Raw genomic sequence first — 18,178 nt, forward strand, 5'->3', positions numbered from 1 at the left:
ATTTTAGAAACAAGGATGTATGCTTTTGTGCAACCAATTTTTTAAAGGTGTTGGAGTACAACAACACACCAATTTCACTGATTAAGAAAGAAAAAGTACAAAAAGAATGATCAAACAAGTGACACTATATTTGATAAACCAAACTCATTCCTAAATAACTCTACTTTAATGAATTCAAGAATTAATTAAGTCACACCAAGTATTACATTTTAAGACCACTCTTATGCAATCTTATCAGAACAAGAATTTTCTTCACATTGAGATTTTGAATTCCATTTCCAAGATAAGCAACTGATAACTCCTCCATTTATGTGTTAAAATCCATGGTATTTTGAAGTCTCCCTAAAAGGCTTGAACCACTAATAGAGAATTACATTCCAACCAAAGTCTATCCACCCTTTTTACGTGGGACGCATGTAATTGTCTTTTCCTTATTATTTTGTGTTATGAAATTTTAATTTGTTAATTTTTTTTACAAAGAAATTGAATATAACAATCAATGACATTATATATATAATATAACTGAATTCTATTCTTAACTTCAAATTCAGGTTACTATGATTCAATTGTCGAATCGTTTAACATTCATGATTTTCTTTGTAAGATTGGTAAGAAAAAGGAACTTCTCCAATAATAGAGATGCAAGTGATTACATTTGCACTTATACACATAGGTAAAAATGTTATCTCATTATATTTTAAGGATAAAAATGTCATCTCATTATATTTTAAGGATAAAAATGTCAAATCATATTACTTTTCCTCTTATTTTGGGTGTATTTGTCTCTCAATTACTTTAGATTTATTTAATATTGGCTAAAAGAAAAAGATGAAAAAACTTTATTGAGGCAAACAAAAAAAAGTGGCTAAAGATCATCTTGAAGAAATGGAGAATTTCTAGTTAAGTAAAAAGAAGTGGATATGGTGAAACCAACATTAATACTCTTTCTCTTTGGCCACATAATCGTCAAGAGCTTTGCCTATAAATATGAGTTTTCCATGTCATTGTAAGATACATCAAATACTTAGCTTAGTGCATATTCTATCTTCTTGTTCTCTTATTATAATTGTGTGAGAAATACTTGAGTGAGAGTGAGATTGAGTATACTTGGGTTTTGGGAAGTGAGTGAAATACTTGTAGTTCTCTTTTATCATAGTGGGAAAATCGTTGTTACTCTTCAGCTGTGGACGTAGGCAAATTATCGAACCACATTAAATTTTCGGTGTCATTTTCTCTATTATATTTTCTCAATGGGTATTCCTCTCAAACAGAGAGGATCCTAACTCGATGGATTGGTAAAGTGAAATCTTTGTAGAGAATCTTGTAGTTTGGTGTTATTTAGTCTATTTAGAAGTTGATAAACAGTGTTATCTTTGGAGTGTGAATGTTAATTTTATTCAGATCATGCCCGATCTAAATTATATCTTGGTTGTTGGTTTCAAAAAATTTGGGATCTAATTCATACATTTTTTCCCAATAATGTGTTGATCCTTATAGTTATATTAATCTTCTTTGTAAGTTATAATTTGGTTGACATCCCTTTTGCTCGTTTCAAATATATTTATTTATAACAAAATGTTTTAGTTAAGAGTTAAATTTGAATAGGTTATTGGTGTAAATACTTTGTATTGTTCAGCAATCTTCAAACTCTATCTTAAATACTAAGGAACGTTGATTCAAGTGGTACATGCTTGATTCCTTTAAGCAAGGTCTCGGGTTTGAGTCTTGTGGATGAAAAAATCTCCGTTGGGAGAGTTAGTCCCACGTACCTGTGAAAGTTCCCAACTCGAACATGATTACCTCCAGTGCGAGGATACATGTAGGAAACAAAAAACATTCTATCTTAAATAATGTGACAGGTTGGTTTGTAGCAGTGGGGGAGATTCAGTGAAGAAGGTGAGCAGCTCCGATCCCTTGAGATATACTTTTTGCTTTTATATATGTAAATAATCACTTTATAAATAAGTCACTACCATAGCTTAATGTCTATGTAAAATAATAAACATCATATCTATGTAAAACATCTATTTGTGGAAAACATCATAGCTTATGAGTTCGAGTTGTGGAAAACATCTATTTGTGGGAAATAAAATATAATAAGGAGTATCATGGGTCGGAGAGGTCGCATGACATAGAAATTGAATATCAATATCGAATATTATGACATGGAAAAATGTATTATTTGAAACAAACTTTTTAAAACTTTCATTATTTTAATTGCATTTCTATAGGTTCCATTTCTTTAATTGATTTATATTTCAATGTTTTATAGATATAGAAGAATAAAATAATTAATTCATATTTCAAAAGGAAACTTTTTCAAAAAAGATGATGAAAATGATATAGCTTTAACATATTAACTTAAACAAAATTCATGAATTAATCACAAGACTATGAGGAACCTTCAAAGATTTAAAAAGTGTCAATTAATAAATTTGATGTTAATTTTTAGAATGTGGTCATGGAAAAGTGACCCCAAAAGTGAGAATATTTCATGAATCAAAAAGATGAAAATTTGAGAATTTATTCCTCATATGATTGTAATGTTTCTATTCTTGACTTAAAATTCAGTTTATTATCTTGAATTATATTATTGATTTCTTACAGTTACATGATCCATTGTGTAATTCTCGTAAAGGGAAATCTATATGGAGAATGATATGGTTTTATGTGACTTGGTCTATTTAGAATATGAGGAATGAGATAATATTTAGGTGGCATCCTAGTTTTACCTAAATCATGAATTTGATTCAGATTAAATTTTGACTTTGATTATCTAATAATGTTGTATCTAATTCTTACTCTTTCGTACATGGTGCAGTGATCCAACTTCTTTTATTAATCTTTTTTATAACTTGAAATTGGGTTAGTACCCCTTGCACATTTTTAATACATACATTTGCTTATAATAAAACTATCCACCTAAACTTCATGTAGTATATGAAATGATTTGTTTAAAACTTTAACCAAACAAATATTAGGAGTGAGTTAAAAATTTAAAAGCAAGAATTTCTCTATTTATATATCACTATATTTTTATTGTTTGAAATTTAATGTACATTCTTCACATGTTAGAAATTCTTTACAAATTAAACATTATTGTGTAGATGATAAGTTTGGTAGAATATTACATCTTGTTCATAAAAAATGCTATCGACCAAACTATAAAAAAGTATGGAAGATGATAGTATCACAATAAGGTTACAAACAAATTATAACCCTTGCAAACATCTTAATTGGATGAAGCAACTATGAGTAGATCTTTTGGTCACTTCGCAAAAGTCTTGGTGGAACTCAATCTGAAATTTAATCTGCCAAACTAGATCCTTGTTGAGAGAGATGGTTTCACCTTCTTTGCTCCTATCGAGTATGAAAATCTCCCGGATTTCTGTAATGGATGTCACTCTATTGGTCACACATTGGCAAAATTTCGCAAAGCCATCAAGAAGGTCAGTGAGGTTGCTCCAAAACCTGCAGTTAAAAAAACTTTCATCCCAGAAAAGCCTCACAAAACTGTTGCCAACAAAGATTTTGTCATTGACGAGGACACAAATCTTGAGGGAATAGAAAGGGTGGAACTCACACCAGTTGCACCTGTTGTTCGCAACCAAGTGGAGTTATTGGATACAACATGTAACACACCTAATGAAATCCTAGACACTTTGGAAGGTCACAATGACAACTTCATAGTTCAGGAAATAGAATCCCTCAATAAACAAGTGGCTGCAAATGACATAAGGATTCTGGGGAGATTATGGGCTGATGATGAGTTCCTTGAGGAGGAAGAAAATGGGGAAATTTTTTACAGAGGTCCTTAGCAAATCTCACAAAAAGAGGATGAAGAAAAAGAATTCTCAAGAAAAGGGTCCATTTCACCCGCAGAGGTGGTTATCCCAACACCACCCAATGAAGATCTTATTCTGGAATTGTAGAGGTTTTGGCAATATAAACACCAGGCTGATTTTAAAAAATCTTTGTGTTTCTAACAAACCTGACCTGGTTTTTTTGGCTGAGCCAATGATTTCCTCTTCTATGATTAATAACTCCTATTGGAGGGACCCTAATTTGAAGTTATTTGTGGTGAATGAGAGGGGATATTAGCTTCCTAATTTGTGGGGCTTATGCAACATTGACTTGTCCCCACATTTCTTCTTAATTCTAGTCAGCATATCTCTATTTCAATAGCTCTAGACAATCATTCCTTGTACATTAGTGTTGTTTATGCTCATACCAATTATTTGCAAAGAGGAGCTCTTTGGTCTGAGATCCGGGACCTTATGCTCCCCAACCCTGGCTCTTGGTGTTGCATTAGTGACTTTAATGTGGTTTTAGGTGCTCATGAATGCAGAGGGCCTAGACTTCCAGCTAGAACCCCTTGTGAGGATTTTAAAACCTTCTCTGATGCCTCTAGCTTCTTACATCTGCAAACTACATGAGCCAAGTTCACTTGGTCCAATAAAAGAATAGGTGATGCCCTTACTGAAAAAAGATTGGACAAAGTCTTATGTAATGAGGATTGGTTAAATGCATGGACCTAAATTTCTTGTTGCACATTGTCCAAGACTTAGGAATGGCAACAGGCGCGGGTAGTGTTTTCCTATGTCCAAACCCGCAAAATTTGTGGGTACCCGTGCAGGTAGCGGGTATTTGCGGGTACCCAACAGGTTTTTAATTTTAATTATATATTTATATAATTTGTAATAATCAATTTGTAAAAATAATTGTTACATGAATAATATGATAAATTTATTATCATAGTCAAATATGTGTAATTTATTATGAAATAATAATAAAGTATATGATATATAATCTTAAAATAATAATAAATATATATAAAAAATTAACTCAAAACTAAATATATAAATTTGCGGGTACCCGCGGAGAGGTTATCACAAAACCCGCTCCTGCTCATAACCTTTTATTGCGGGTACCCATTATGGGTATTTCCACGGGTCGGGTTTTTTTGCCATCCCTACCATGACTACTTCTGATCACTAGCCCCTGTTGATGTCCTCGTGCTCCATCATCTTCAGCAGACCAATTCCTTTCAGATTCCACAAAACGTGGTTGCAAAACTTGGATTGTAGAATACTAGTTTGTGATACTTAGAGCAGAGTGGTTATATGGCGCTCTATGTTCATCTTAACTCACAAACTGAAGCTCCTGAAAAAAGAACTCAAAACCTGGAACATAACAGTTTTTGACAATATTCACCTAAGGGTTCAGCAAGCTAAAAGTAATGTGAGGAAATTCAAAGATGCCTTAACATCTTTAACCCTGACCAGGACTTGTTGGACCAAGATCATGCTCAAAATGAATTACTTCCAGCTCTAATCATAGAAGAGGAGTTCTGGAAGGAAAAGTCTAGATTGAATTGACATATTAATGGTGATAGAAATACTAGTTTTTTCCACAAGGTTGCCAAAATCATATATACAACAAAGTCTATTTCAATGCTAAAAGATGGGGACAGAAGATTGAATAATCAAGATGACATTGCCAATCATATGCTTGATTATTTCAAAAACTTGTTTGACTCCTCAAATAAGTCTATTCCTAATGAATTAATCAATGAGGTCATACCTAACATAGTCTCTGATCATAACAACTCAATGCTCACTGTTATGCCTCCCAATGCAGAAATCAATGAGGGAGCTCCTAGCCCTGATGGATTTGGGGTTGTTTCTATCAGGCTTTTTCAGACATTATGGAAGGTGATGTCTGCAACTCTGTGTGCCAATTTTTTAACCAGGGTTGGCTCCTACCCAACTTAAACTCCAACAATGTGATCCTTATTCCTAAAACTCAAGAGGCTAATAAAGTGGAGGATTTTAGACCTATAACTCTAGCCAACTTCCAATTCAAGATTATTACAAAGGTCTTGACTGATAGGCTTACAAACATAGCTCCTAGAATCATTTCTTCTCATCAAAGAGAATTTATTGAAGACAGAAAAATTCAGGAGTGCATCTGCATTGCCTCGGAGGCTATTAATATGCTAGATCATAGAGTCTTTGGTGGCAATCTTGCTATCAAACTAGATATAAAAAAGGTATTTGTCACAATGGATTGGAGGTTTATCTTAGATACTCTAAAGGCTTTTGGTTTATGCAATTGGATTAAAGCAATCTTTCAATCAGCCAGATTATCAATTAGTGTTAATGGTCAGAATATGGGCTTCTTCAAATGTAGCAGGGGGTTAGACAAGGTGATCCTCTATCTATTTTTCTTGTTTGTGTTGCTGAAGATGTTCTTAGCAGGGGAATTATGAAGCTTGTTAATGATAACAAAATCAGTACCATTGTTGGCCCTGCCTCTTCTAAAGCTCTTAGCCATGTTATTTATGCTGATGATATATTCATCTTATGCAAAGGAATCAAGAGAGAGCTCCTAGCTCTTAAGCATCTCATCATTGATTATGCCTTAGCATCTGGACAAAATATCAATGCTAGCAAGTGCAAATTCTATACTACTAATGCCTCTCCTACAAAGATTGCTAATCTTAGCTCTTACTTAGGATTCTCTGTTGGATCCCTTCCTTTTGTCTATCTTGGTGTTCCAATCTTCAAAGGAAAGCCTAAGAGACTACATCTTCAACCAATTGCTGACAAAATCACTACAAAGCTTGCTAATTGGAAGAGCTCTAATCTCTCTATTATGGGAAGGGTGGAGTTGGTAAAGTCTGTGTTTCAAAGCATGCTTGTGTACAACTTCCATATTTACAAATGGCCCTCCCAACTTGTTAAACAATTAGATAGGTAAATAAGAAACTTCATTTGGTCAGGTGACACTGAGGTTAAGAAATTGGTCACAGTGGCTTGGAGTTAGGTGTGCAATTCATTGGTGGATGGTGGCCTTGGTATAAAACCCCTTCACTTGATCAACAAAGTTGCTTTAATGAAACTAACTTGGGATATGATCTCTTCTAGCCAGGAATGGGCTCAATTCTATAGGTAGAGGTTTGGCTGCAATAGAACCATTCCCTCAAGGTACTTCAAATCCTCTGTTTGGTCTGGCATAAAAGAGCAATGGAACCTGGTGCTTAGTAACTCGTTATGATTGGTTGGTGAGGGGTCAAATATCAATTTCTGGAAAGACAATTGGCTTGGAGAGCCTCTAGTGGACATCTTAGAAATTCCCGTTGATATCCATTATTCCCTATTGGCAAAGGTAACTAATTTCACCCATAACTCAAAATGGACTATTCCTTAGTGCTTAGCCACTACCCATCCAACAATTACAAAGCAAATTGCCTCAACCATAATCTCTATTGGCAAGGACAAGTTAATTTGCCATAACACTAATGATGGCAACCTCAGCCTAAAGGCTGCTTTCTCATATATCAGCATTCATGCCCCTAATGTTAGTTGGTGCAAAAAAATATGGTCTTCTTTTGTTCCTCCATCTAAGTCTTTCATTTTATGGAGGCTATTGAATAATAGAATGCCTACATATGAGAATCTGCAGAAAAGAGGATGTAGGTTGCCTTCAATTTGCAATATCTGTAGTAGAAGCTCTGAATCCTCTAATCATTTGTTCTTACACTGCCATTTTGTCAAATATTTATGGTCCTAGGTAAACTCATCTTTCTCAATCTCCTTGGACTTAACCTCAATCAATTCGGTTCTATCTAGCTCCAAGAACCACTAGAGTCCTCTACTGAACCATGTGTTCCACGCGTGCATCATTCACACCACTAACACCATCTAGTATTGCAGAAACCAAAAAATATTTGAAGATAAGAAAATTTTGATGCATCAAGCTATTGCTAAGATTAAGAGAGAATCTTCTCTTTCTGGTTCTTTATCTACAGCAGTGGCACACACTTCTCTGTAGGAATTTTCCATACTAAGGCTCTTCAATGTGCCTCTTAAGTTTAGTAAAGCTCCTAACATCTCAGAGGTGATTTGGAAGGCTCCAGTCCAGGGGTATCTTAAAGTCAACACAGATGGATATGCCCATGGCTTCCCTGGTCATGTAGGGGGTGGTGGGATTTTCAGAAACCATTGTGGATTGTTTATTTTGGTTTCACAACCTACTTGGATATTAACAATGCTCTCTTTGCAGAATTACACTCAGCAATTCTAGCAGTGGAAATAGCTCACACAAGGGGTTGGTATAACCTTTGGTTAGAGTGTGACTCCATTGTGGTCGTCAATATATTCAAAGGGAAATCCACTCCTCCTTGGTAGCTTCAAAACAAATTCTCTAGATGCAAGTCACTATATTCCACTATGAATTTCTTCATATCTCATATCTTCAAGGAAGGTAACACTTGTGCGAACCAAATGACTAATTACGGTTGCTTATCTAGATCAAATACTTGGTGGAATATAATGCCTTCTTTCATTACTAAGGAATTTGCAAAAATATTGGGCAGGTCAGCCTAATTATAGGTTTAGAAATTTCTAAGTGATCTCCTTGTAATGACTCTTCTTATTAATATATTGGCGTGCTTTGTCACCTGTGTTTAAAAAAAAGTAACACGTTATAAAATAGACATGGAATATAGCCAATTGACGGAGCATTTAACCTATAACACAAAACAGTTGAATGGTAAATTGAAATGTGTTTCATATAAAATGACAATATTAGAATATAGAAATTTTACATATTCAAATAATCTAATTGTATCTTAATCATTATATAGTAGTATAGATAATGATAATTATTAGAATGTGGAGATGGATCTGTTTCTATTGTGGGCAACCTTTGGGAATCCATCAGTTTAATAAATTCGTTTTTGTTTTATATAAAAAAAACATAATTATAATTAAGACCAATATATCACAAGTAATAATACATTTTTCACAGTAAAATTTTATTATTCACAGAAGGAAAAAATACAACAGAGAAACAGAATATACAATACACCAAAATAAGATAGAGAGAAGCCTATAAACCTCTCCTATCAACCCTCCTACAGAAATCAGCAAGAAAACAACAATAGTCCAAACAAAAATGAAAAATACACTAGCAATAACATTCCAAGCTTAAACCTCTTGTGACATGTTACTCATGGGATCAATAAACTACAATCTGTCAAAGATGATGAGCTACAAAGAAAAACAATAATCAAGTAAAACGCATGATGACTTGAACTATAACCAAAAACACAGTTAACAAAGTTGTATAATTGTGAAATCCAACGTTGTCATTTGAATTCAGTTGTACTTTGTCGGCCTCCTTCCATTTTCTTGGTCTGTCTTTAATAGATTATATTACTCATTTTTTGTATTAGGATGCCTCCTCAAACTAGCAGGTGTGCTAAAGTTAAATTTGTTATAAGCTTTTTTTGCCCAGATTTATGACCTTGCCCATGGATGTCGAGGTCATGACCAGGATTGAAGTCATGGTCGAGGGAGGTGAACATGAAATGGCTGCTAAAGTAACAAATACTGTTCTAGGTGAGGTGATCTGCTGATAATCCGATGTTTTAAATTGCAGTTGCAGTTACATTTGTTACAATTGCGGGGAAATGTCATTGGTGTGGCCGCAACTATTTCAAAGATTCGCTGGCCAAACTGCAATACTTCGATTGAAAAAAAAAACAATTTAAAACACTAGACAATAACAACATAAGAATCAATATGAGTAAGCCCTAAACCTCAATACTGATGTAGGGGTTGTGGAATAGCTTATAAGAATTGTTGTGAGGCAATAACAACATGAGAATCAACATCTATTAAGCCGTAAAGCTAGGTAGCAAGAGGTTAGGTGGGAACAGTAATAAACAATCGTTCCAGTTTGAGGATCTGGGTGATCTTGGTAGATTTCATGAAGCACAAACATCCTACATTTACAAGGTTTAGGGCAAGTGAAAAATCTCAGTACTTTATTGATGTGCTATAGAGGCTTTAGAGAGTTCTTTGTTGCTTACAGTTCAAAGTGCTAAGTTGTCATGGTTCCAGTCATAGAGTATGACTTTTTTATACTTGGATTCATCATTCATGACAGTGCCAGTGTTTACTCCATCGTTTTTGCATGCATCTTTCTTCAAGATGTTTGATACATTCAGACATAAGCTTCTTCAAATCATTTTGGATTAAATCAGTTCCTTTGAAAGTCATAGGTTTCTGTTGGAAGGTACTCTTTGGGAATATCCCAACAAGCGAAAATATCAGGTAAAGAGACATTTTAGACACAACCTGAAGTTCATTATGTGTGATGTGCAATCAAAAAGGGGAATCAGGTTTTCATCTACTTCTCATTTTGTAAGACTTTTATCAAACAACCTCAGGGACAGTTACACTCAACACACAGGACTATATATAAATTTGGAAAAATGGAAAGCTTAATGTTCAACAATTTGGTTTACAATTCTGTGGAGCATTTGGCTGCATAGAAACAGTATAATATTCAACAATGGAAAGTTATTTGAACCTTTTCAATTTATGTCTTGGAGTTGGATTAGGCATAAATCTAGGATACAACTCCTACTCTCACTTGTATATGTTCCTTTTTTGCTGATAAAGAAATCTAATCTTGTAATTGAAAACTAATGTCTTGGTTCTAATTGCATGGCTTAAATATGGTATGCAAGCATGAAACGGTTGCCATCATGCATACTCAAAATAATTCCCTTGCATTAATTGCACCATATGTAGGCTAGAATTGAATGTATCTACGCCAATTGGTTTGATTAGATTTGTTGAAGTTTATAAACCATGAATACTATGTAGCCAGGAATGAAATTTTTGCACATTTGATATATAAATGCTAGATTATGATTGAAAAAAAAGGCAAAATGATCTAATTACCTTGTCATTACCCATTTCTTTGTACTCTTTTGTTTCTATAGTTGCCAATTTTTTCTTGATATGATAGTAATGTCTGTCACTTAGGCTTCTTAATGTCTTATTTAAGTGGATTAGTAATGATGTTATGGTTTATATATCATGATTAAATTTAAAACCATGGTATATATGCAGCTTTATGTTGAATAGGTTGGTGCTATTTTATAATGTTTATGGTATTGATTATTATAGCTCAAAAGAGTCATAACTTGATTGTAGCCTTGTTGGGACTAAGTTTGGAAACCTGATTATGAACCAACTGATGGAACTAACACACTGTAAATGAATACCATTGTGATTGCCAATAAATGAAATTGCTATATTTAAGTCTAATTCTCTATATATAATACTATATATCTGTACAATGGGGTCATAAATACATCCAAATATAGTGTTTGTTTCACTGCGATTCAAAAGAACTAAGAAGTTTTGTAATTTAAATGACCTGTTAAGATTTAAGATTTTTAAGGAGTATTTATAATTGAAATGGGAGAGGATATCCCTTTATGTAACAAGTTTTTAGTCTGATCCAAATTCAACATTTGTATATGGGTTAGCAACCCAGAACTTAGTTATTAAATCTCTTTTTTGTGTACTGATGTGATAGTTTAAAATTGCGTGAGACTGCAAATTGGAAATTTCGTATGGCTTCATTCATGGTTAATTGCAATTACAGTTTATTCAATAGTCAAAGCTAGTTTTTGAAAAAAAAAAAAAAAATGTGGCAGTGTCAAGATAGATGCTAATCACATGGGGAAATTGAAATGAGAAGTCCCTTGCATATATTTTTTTGCTCATAATTTTTTCTAGTACAAATGTTGTTTTAAAATATAAAATTTTCAGCGTCAAAATATTGATTCAGTGATATAAGACTCTGCTAGATTCTCAAAGAAGCCAAAAGATCAAAGATTTGATTTTTAATAGTGACACTTATTAGTACAAAAAAACATAAATTGTTCCCAGTTGTATATTTTTTACTATTAGCATTTACTCCTTCATGTACAACTCGAGGTACATGCTCTCAATTTGTACAATTTGTTACATAGTGTCATTTTCTTTCCTTTTGGTGTTCAACACCAATTATTTTTGTTTGAAAAGGACTGTTTGATGTAGAACTTGCCTATACTATTGGAACTGAACCATTTTTTTAAAGCAAAGGAATAAAATACTACCTGTCAAGATAGATGCTAATGGTCATGAACAGCTCCAGATTGTCCAAAATTACATTTTTATTCGCTAACTTTTATCATTAATTATTAAATTTTCCTGAGTACAAGTTAATGCTAATCAAATAAAAAAGTTTAAACCAAAAGGATAATATATTATAACAATAACATCTACATAAAATAAAACTAAAGAGTTTCTTCCAAAATCAAGTGCCAACTAAAAGTTCTTGGCTAATGCTCAGACTTTCACATCAAAATCAGGAAAATAACAACAGAGAAAGTTTTTAAGGCGAGATCTATTTAAATAGAAGCCAGTTTCACCAGGTGAGAACCCAAATTGGTAATCATTACTTCAGCAGAATCCTGCTGAGATGTGTTTAACAAATGTTGATCCATTTGAGATATAGGAGATGCATGGTATTGATTATCGAATGCGATCAGGTCCATATGTGGACATTGTTGACGAAGGTTGTTGCGCGCTGTGACTTGAAAACGGCATTCCAGGGGCCATTGGTGGTGCCACAGTTCCAGATGGCATGTAACCATTATTATGCATCTGCATTGGCATAGACTGTGGTGCTGCTGGTGGAGCTGTTCCCCATCCAGCCTGAGATTGAGGCATCAGACCCGGCTCAGAAACTGGAGGGTACTGATTGTATTGCTGTTGAGGAGGAGGACCCATCATGGGATTTGAAACAGGTTGTTGCCCTAAAAGTGATGGTTGGGCGTTTACAACAGGTGTGAGAGGAATGGTATAATCTCTGCTCCTATCATTATTCACCTATAATTACACAAATCATAGTTAAAACGGAACCATAATATAACTTTTAAGAGTCACTACTATAATGGATTTCTTTTCGAGGTAAGCATGAAAAATGATTTCAATTATGAGACAGGATCCTGGTATTACATTTTTGTAATTAACGCAGTCGAGAGATTCATAAGGTCCAAGACTAGATTCTCAAGTTGAGTATATATAACTATGTATAAATGAATAAACTGAATAAAGAGGGTTGGCTTTGTCGGCTTATGTAAATAGTAAACTGTTTTTTTCATAGTAGTACAATGCATATTTCCTATTGACGTACTCTTTCAAGCATTTCATTAAATGATATCAATTCCTACAGATAGTGCTGGTTGTTTACCTTTATAATAAGATCAGTATGACGCGAATATGTCATGTGAAGCTTGCAAAAACCTCCATCATATATGCAGTGTCCTTCCAAAGCATCCTTGGCCACAACAGCTGTCTGAACATCTATAAGCCATAGCATGTCAAGATCTCAAGCAAATCACAACAGTAAAATATTACGAGGTTAAATGTCTAACTATAATACGCTCAAAATCCCCCATGGTGATATATAAATGCATACATATAATTCCTTGAGAGAACAGTCAGGAAATAGAAAGAAGGTGAATCTAGAATTATCTTTTCTTAAATATTTCTATTCAAAATAAATCAATCTCGGTAGTGGACCACTTCTGTTTGGATGAATTATCAGATTATGAGGGGCAGAACCTCTAAGTAAATACTACAAACAAGAGATTCATTTAGGGTCTGTTTGGGAGTTGGATTTTGGAGATGAAGTAATGGAAAGGGAAGGCTTGAGAGCCCTCTCACATGAGTATTACATGGCTCCTAAGCCTTCCACTTACCTCCATTACCCTCCAAAACCAACTCACAAACACACCCTCAAGTGTATATAGTTACAAGGGCACACAGTAACACTTGCCACATCCTGACCATTTTGCAGAGCAGAAGTGGTGGATTTTCATGGAAACCAGGAAAAATATCAAAATTTTCCCAAATATTGTTTTAAATCCTAGGAGACATGTTAAAACAATTGGCACCCAGACCTGGGAGGTTTTCATAAACACTAATAATCAACGGTTCACATAAGATCTATGTAAATAAATAAAGGTAATTGACTTTGAAGAACGTAATCTAACCTGGATATTGAATCAGAGCCTGTAAACCACCATTCTTGTCAAACATTGCAATTTTTTGGATAGGCCCAAAGGCAGAGAAAACCTGTTAAAAAAGCAACAAAAAAGGCACGATATTATTAACTAAACTATATATTGTCAAGAAATAATTTAAAAAATGGATGTGATTTAAAGTACCATGTGTAAGACATCCAACGTTACAGCATATTGCATGTTCTCAATTGATGCAAGAAGAACATTACTCTCAGCCTCCAGTCTTTTCCCATCCAAACCCACCATTGCCTGCAAAAGTCATGGTTGCCAATCGTAAATCATATCTACAATAGTTAAATTTTCCGATTGTGAATCATAACATATCCTAGGATTCAGAAACACTAAAAAAACTTAAACACATCATATCACACCTAAAATATGGTTCCAGGTATTACTCCCCCTTCTTCTTGGTCTTAGGAGCCAAGCAGAGTGACTGCATGAACACTCTACAGTCTACACTAAGGGTTTGTTTGGGAGTTGAATTTTGGAGGGGAAGGAAGGGAAAGGGAAGGCTTGGGAGCCATGAAATACACTTGTGAGATGACTCTCAAGCCTTCCCTTTTCCTTCCTTCCCCTCCAAAATCTAACTCCCAAACAAGCCCTAAAAGAACAAGACTGACTGAAGAACAGTCTACACTAAAAGAACAAGACTGACTGCATGAACACTCTAGAGTCTACACTAAAAGAACAAGATTGACTACATGAACATTGTGCACCCAAAGAACAAAATAGAGTAATTGCCTCTGCATGAGAACTGGATTGTCTCAATACCTAATTGTTCAGCTATTTTTACTAATAAGCCTATAAGAATTCTATTATGTGAATATTGGTTAACAGAAAAATAGAGCAAGTCACCAAATTGTACAATCATACGAAATCACACCGATCTGTGTGACTCGAAGCCATCTGCTGCTACTCATTACATGAGAGAACCGATGGCTTGCTGAATAATATTGAGTTGTTCAATCAAATTGTGGATTCTAATTTCTAACCAACAATTTAAATGAATTCATTAAGAGTTTCCTAAGCAAGTGAGCATGCAGGACAGCCCCCTGTTAGAAAGCACACCACCTAACAGATGTGTAAGAAGGAAACATTCAATTAAAACACCCAACTTTGAAGAATTCAGTTGGACATACAAACAGGTCATAATATCTGTCACAGTGGTACTTAAACCACAGAAATGTTCTAAAAGCATTACCTGTCCGCTTCCATCCATGGCTGATTGAGCAACAGGAAGGTAAGGATTAGTGTAGTCTCTGAAGCAAGAACATTAATTAATTAGAAAACATTAAAATTATTATTACCAAAAGATAGAAAAGGTCTTAAAAATGATAACAAGAGTGAGATAAAGAACCAATTCCCATACAGAGAATAAAATAGAAAAAAAAATAGGGAAAGTAAAGAATATTGGTAAATCTAGTAGTAGTAGGTAAAAACTCTGCAATACCAAGGAAAATTGTAAATACCTGCTCCTGTGGCTTTGAAACTTAACACTTAAATCTGAATGTCCAGAATATGTGATCCTAAGGGAACATGGCCCCACATGCTCAGGGAGCAAATATCTGAAAACAGGGAGGATGATATCATCAGCAAGAACAGAATGATAAGAGCTAATTAACGTTCTCATCACTACTAATGTGCAGTCCAATTCAAACATAGCACATTGCTTATTCAAGATAGGTCCAGTTGCCATTATATAGCTATACATATAGCAAACGTTAACGATTCATGCAAATAGAACCAAGTGCAGAAAACTAAGTCTATAAACAACATAACAAGTTTAATACTAAAAATAATAGCCAAGGTGTGACTACAAAACAGTCCAATAGTTGACCAATCTGGCAACATTCACACAACCAACATGCCAAAATAATCGAACTACATAACATGCCAAAAAAGTAACACAATTGTCACCTAGGTATGTTTCTTCCATCTAAAGCATCCTTTGCAGAAGTGGCAGTCTCTGTATCTGTGAATTGCACCAGAGCCTAAACAGTGGTATATGGAATAAGCTTGAGCTCACAGCATTTTTAAAAAAGAAAAGAAAAAGTGACAATAAATAAGGGTGGCTCTGTCATTAAACCTGGAATCCTGCTGTCTTCTCAAAGGTAGTAATCTTATGCACAAAACCAAAGGCTGAAAAAACCTGTATAAGTGAATAATAAAAATTCAGGACAATACTTACCAAGATGAATCTTACTAATTGAACACAAAATGTGCAATGTCTGGTGCTTCCTAAGGTATATTATAGAAAATTGGGAATACAAACAAATCCATAATTTCCACACATAAGATAGGAAAGCAATCAATGACTCAACTAAAGATTAACAAACAAAACCATCATCAGTGTCAGAAGAACTAAACCATTGTCTGCAAAGACCGGAATAACTGGAATATCAAGAAACTATCTAAACAAATTTCAGCGTTCTCATAAAATTCTAGCATTGACAGAAGAAATAGTGCTTCTTTTAGAGTTGGCGATAGTGTAGGCAAGCGATTCAGTTTAGATCATGGTTTTCTTAAATGAATAAATGCCTAGAATATATAACTAATAGTACTTACAGAGTTAGAAGGTACTTTGAATAGTTGATCCAAACAAAGGGTTAGCGAAGTAAATTACTTCCTCTTATCCTCTACCATAAATCATGTGAAAACTCGGTGTTCAATTCCCAAATTCAGAAACAAAATTTTAGCCTACTTTCAAATATGACATTGAAAATCTGAAAATACAACTCAAAAAATTGCTTCAACACAAATTGAAAAACTGAACAGAGTTACAGAATAGAATCCAGTGACCAAATGTACATATGGTACAAGCATAATGCCAATGCTTAGATGATGAGTCAACAAAGCACTGATGCACAAATGAAAATTAAAATTTTAACATCCTAGACTACAAGAATGGTAGGATTGAGCGGAGAATAGGGAAGAAGGAGGAAGTGTTAAGGAAAGGAGAAAGGAAACAAACACAAAAGCGCTATTTCTCCCAAAGCACTAAGCTGCCATCAAAGATATTGCCTTGATATGGGCCTGCTGATTCATTTACATACATGTCAACAGTTTTTCCATTGTGACAATAAAAAAACCTAATCATGAAACTAAATGACTAACATCCTCATCATGACAATTTCAGCATATAGCTAACACGCACATGCAATTGCTTACCAAGTGCAAAACATCAATGCTGACGAGGCGTGCATCCTCACCCTCAATTGTTACCAACAGAACATTCCCAGCAACATCTGCAGCAGTTTTGTTATTCACTATTTCTTGCCTATTTGAATATTGTAGATATACAGTTTTCCCTCGTATTTGAGCAGGCTCCGACGATGAGGCATAGTATGATATCATTGCAATGGCTTGATTTAAATCTTGCTGGAAGTCACAACATATGATTTGTAACTAAAAACCAGTAACTTAATAGGAATATAAAAAAATTAATTGAAGGAAAAAAGGAAACCAAAATCTACTCACAAATTCAATAAAGGCTTGGTTTCGGTTTGCTCCAACATTGCATTTGGTGTTGACAACTTTACCAAAAGGCTTTCCAAGTTCAATCAGTTCTTCCTCTGTGCACTCCCAGGGCAAGTTTCTCAAATGAAGCACCTTTGATGGCGGCTGAGTGTAACGGAACTGAGGCTGAGTAGAAACTGATGCCATTTCGTAAAGTCACCCGAAACCTGTTGAAAGGAACCACAAAATTTGCAGTCCCTTGGAGTACAACATCCATTTAACAATCAGCCAAGTATCCCATCATACAAATATATAAGTATAATGCATAATTGTCTTCCTCAAATTAATTTTTAACAGATGACATTCATTTACACATGAGACTGATTGAAAACAACTTCGGCCCTGCACCCCTGTTTGTTTCGACTTTAAAATTTTGATTCTCCAAAAGCGATTTTTGCAACAATTATTTTTTGTGACAAGCTGAAAATTTCAGGTTGAGCTTCTCCTAAAAGCTGGATTTTAACCCAACTTTTCCAGATAAATATTCTTATTAAAGCCCAATGAAACACACATATACATGTTTAGGGGCTGAACAACGAAGTATAGATCCGATGAAGGAACCTAATCCGAATGAATTGAGTTCGGTGAGAGGTAATAGCAAACTGGCACAATAAATTGTCGAGATGAAATCCATGAAAATAAAAGCAGAAGAAGGGTTAGGGGAATTACCTGAGAAATATTCTGAATTATGAAAAAAAAATCACAGAATTAGGGTTTTTT

General features: G+C 34.4%; 1 protein-coding gene across 1 annotated transcript; it reads right to left on the reverse strand.

The window, feature by feature from the left end:
- LOC109327401 (polypyrimidine tract-binding protein homolog 2-like) lies at nucleotides 12,119-18,178 on the reverse strand. Its single transcript, XM_019560533.1, has 11 exons — nucleotides 18,128-18,178; nucleotides 17,420-17,656; nucleotides 17,111-17,320; nucleotides 16,029-16,091; nucleotides 15,860-15,933; nucleotides 15,412-15,507; nucleotides 15,144-15,201; nucleotides 14,087-14,191; nucleotides 13,913-13,994; nucleotides 13,108-13,220; nucleotides 12,119-12,743 (listed from the first exon to the last, which is right to left on the reverse strand). The coding sequence occupies exons 2-11, from the start codon at nucleotides 17,603-17,605 to the stop codon at nucleotides 12,387-12,389; spliced, it is 1,344 nt and encodes a 447-aa protein (XP_019416078.1). The 5' UTR covers nucleotides 17,606-17,656; nucleotides 18,128-18,178; the 3' UTR covers nucleotides 12,119-12,386.

The sequence above is a fragment of the Lupinus angustifolius genome, chromosome LG15 (genome assembly GCF_001865875.1).
Source record: "Lupinus angustifolius cultivar Tanjil chromosome LG15, LupAngTanjil_v1.0, whole genome shotgun sequence".
Classification (NCBI taxonomy): Eukaryota; Viridiplantae; Streptophyta; class Magnoliopsida; order Fabales; family Fabaceae; genus Lupinus; species Lupinus angustifolius.

Bases quoted from the DNA above. Each gene is read 5' to 3' on its own strand.
- LOC109327401 (XM_019560533.1), bottom strand. From the start codon at position 17,605: ATGGCATCAGTTTCTACTCAGCCTCAGTTCCGTTACACTCAGCCGCCA. The intron at 14,192-15,143 runs GTAATGCTTTTA...TGACTTTTGCAG, and splicing joins CCATGGATGGAAGCGGACAG to GCAATGGTGGGTTTGGATGG. The intron at 12,744-13,107 runs GTAAACAACCAG...GTGTAATTATAG, and splicing joins ATACTGATCTTATTATAAAG to GTGAATAATGATAGGAGCAG.